General features: G+C 25.5%; 1 protein-coding gene across 1 annotated transcript; it reads left to right on the top strand.

Moving 5' to 3' along the window:
• Nucleotides 1–1,999: 1,999 nt before the first annotated feature.
• On the top strand, nt 2,000–2,983 carry LOC145842202 (kelch-like protein 25). Its single transcript, XM_082949614.1, has one exon. The coding sequence runs from the start codon at nt 2,000–2,002 to the stop codon at nt 2,981–2,983; it is 984 nt and encodes a 327-aa protein (XP_082805740.1).
• The last annotated feature ends 349 nt before the right edge of the window (nt 2,984–3,332 follow it).

The following is a 3,332-nucleotide window of genomic DNA, read 5'->3' as shown; positions in this document are numbered from 1 at the left end:
CATAGCTCAGGCTAGTGACCTTTTTTGAAAATCAAACACTAATATAAAAATTATATCTTTAAGTACTACTGTTATTCTTTTGTTACTTTTAGTGTTTCATTCAAGTCAAAGTAGTAAGCGTCAAGTTATTGTCAAGTTTAGCACATCAATATTTTATGTTTTCATTAAAACTAACTGACTCAGGCTAGTTTGCTGTAAGGTTAGGTTCTTTTTTCTCACATTCAAAGAATGACACCTTGTGAAACTGAAAAAAAATCTAAATTACAGTCAGTAGGGCCACAAATATTTTTAATTCAATCTTTATTTTAATTATAATAAATTATATAGTTTATATCCAAAAGAGTTCACCTTATTGTTGTTTTATTTTTAGTTTTAAACAAAAATGTAACAATGCTTTTTTCTTATTAAATCTAGTCATGTTGCTTTGTTGAAACGATACAAATTAAATAATATCATCTTTAGATAATTCTAAGTAGCCAGAAGAATTGCAATTTTAGTTCATTAAAATTTTCGCTAAAATATTAAACATAGATTAGTTGTCGTAGTAGTGCCAAAAGTTCAAGATGTTTCCAAAGTAAATACATATTATAAGCATTTTTAAATAATGATTTTAATATATTATAAATCGACAACACCATTGATAGAATTTTTTTTAACTAAGTGGACAATTATATATTTAGTTTTTATAGTACAATGATTTTTTAAGATATATGATTTTATGACACCTATTTGTCACAAGATTGATGTAATTCTTAAAAAGGAAAGTATATATATGAACAAAATTATTGTTAACATACCTAAAATCCTGATCAAAAAATTATCAAGATACAAAAGCTTACTATTAATTTAATTTAACATATATTGTGCCTTTTATAGGATTAAGTTTAGCATAAAACTTAGGAAATATTAATAAGTTAAAAAATTTTATATCTGCTTATTTTTAATTGCTTATCAATAATTGATCAGAGTTTTTTGAAAACAAACTATAAATTTAGTTTTTCAGTTATTTTTTTTAATAGTTAAGTTGCCAGCCATGTATAATTTGGTTGATAGATTTAAGAAAAATGCACTAAAATATTTTGAAGAAAATATATCGAAATCTTCTAATGAAGTTTCTAACCAAGGTAGGATGAAAAAATCATATTTCATTAATTTTACATTTTTTAATCAATTTTTATTTTTTAATGTCAATTTTTTATGTCGTAATTACTAATTTAAAGCATTTGACCTACTTAATTTATGTTTTAAAATCAATAAAAAGAGTATATTTACATTGCAAAATCTACGTTTAATAATTTTAAAATGGTTTACTTTATTAACAAATTTAATGAATAAGTTATAACTCTTTTAAAAAAACTATATAAGCAACAATATAAAAATTAATTTTCAAAATAACCCAAATAGTTATAAAGTAGTAAATGAAATAGTTATAGTTAAGTTAGATAGTTATAAAGTTAATAGATATTCAAACAATTTTAAACTTACTGAAACAAAAAAAATTGTTCAGTCTTTTAACTTTTGTGTCTTAAAAGCTACTTTTTTACAAAAGGTTTATTTATTTATTAAAAAAAAGTTTTATACCATTATTAAAGCCTTTTATACTCCTAATAAAATAATTTCTTAATAAAAACATTTTTTAAGCTTCATAATAATGAAAAGAATAGTTATAAATTCAACATATTTAGATATCAATATAATATTACTCGAGAACTAATGATTTCCATAAATATTCAAAAAGGATATTATTTTGCATACAGATTTGTACAAACTTTACAATATTTTTTCATTAGGTGAAAAACAGTTTGAAAAAAATGAATCGGTAGCAGCTTTAGAAATCAACAAGGTAATGTTAAGTAAAGATAAAAGCCTAAAGTTGTCCACTTTTATAAGAAATAAAATATGTAAAGAAAATTTTCTCACCTATTACAGTTTAGCTAAAATTTACAAACTAAGTACTATTTATGAGTCATCTCATATTTATATAGAACGTTTTTTTCCAATGGTTGCTCAAAACAAATACTTTTCACATTTAAACTTCAGTCTTGTAGCAAAAATACTTGCAAGGTCTGGACTGAAAATTGACACAGAAGTTGAAGTATTTAGTGCAATAGTTTCGTGGTTAAACCACAACATTGAAGAACGTTGCAAATATGCGAACCCGCTGTTACAAAAAGTTCGTTTTGAATTGTTATCAGAGCACGCATTCAAACATGTTTTAGATAAAACTTCATCACTAACGGAAAATAATGATTGTTATAAAATGATTAAAGAAGTTTTGTTAGATAAGGAAAACCTGTTTCAAAACAAAACGAGTTATAGACATGCAAACAGGTACTGTGGGCAAATTGATTCACCTACAGCAAATAGCTGTGAAACAATACCTGACATGTTCGGTAATCGTGAGTTCTATTGTTCTTGTACTTTCATGGGTAAAACGTTCATCTTTGGTGGTTACTACAACGAACAATATCCTTACAACCAAGTCACTAGTTCTTGCCTACAAATTAACGCAACACAAGAAAGTTGTAAAGAAATTGCCAGCATGCATGATGCAAGACATTTTGCCGCTTGTGTCGTTTTCAAAGGACGTATAGTAGTTTCCGGTGGGTTCAACAATGCTGGCATTGAATTAAGCGCGGTAGAGGCATATGACGTGTTCGGTGATGAATGGACATCAATGCCTGACATGATTAAAAGTAAAAGTCGTCACGAGTTAGTTGCTGTGAAAGAGAAATTATTTGCTGTTGGCTTTGGAGCAAATAACCTTGAAGTTTATGATGACGTCTGCGAAGAGTTTGTTGCTTTAAAAACACCAAAAAAATTCATTTATCTTGATACAGCAATATCTGTAGATGGCAAAGTATTAATCTATCAAGATAATTGTTCCGACATTATTTGTTATCATGTTGACAAAAATGAGTTTTATGAAATTCCAGAGAATCTTATGGAATTACACAAGATCGAGAAAATTTTTAAACAATGAAATTAACTTTGTAAAAAGTTTTGTTTTTATGAAATGTGTATTAATTTATTTTCCATTTTTTTATTAAGTAAAGTTGGTTTAATAACGTTTTTAAAATATAATGGATTTTGCTAAACCACCTAGGTGTTGAAATAATTTATATAAAAAAAGATTCTTTTTGGAATTAAATTATTTGCTTTCTAAAATAAAAGTTTAAATATTTTTTGATAGTAGTTAAATATCGGATTTTTTTCAGTTTTAGTAAAAAGTCAATGTAAAATTTTCATTTTTAACTAAAACTGCTACCGATGGTATTTTTAGGATAGCTTAAAAACAAATTAATGAACTATTAGTTGAGACCTTTCTAGAA

Source organism: Thalia democratica, chromosome 1 (genome assembly GCF_965202585.1).
Source record: "Thalia democratica chromosome 1, ktThaDemo2.hap1.1, whole genome shotgun sequence".
In the NCBI taxonomy this organism is placed as follows: Eukaryota; Metazoa; Chordata; class Thaliacea; order Salpida; family Salpidae; genus Thalia; species Thalia democratica.
This window is presented reverse-complemented; position numbering and strand designations above follow the sequence as displayed.

What these genes read in the sequence shown, in the direction of transcription:
- LOC145842202 (XM_082949614.1), top strand. Translation starts at nt 2,000, where the DNA reads ATGGTTGCTCAAAACAAATACTTTTCACATTTAAACTTCAGTCTTGTA.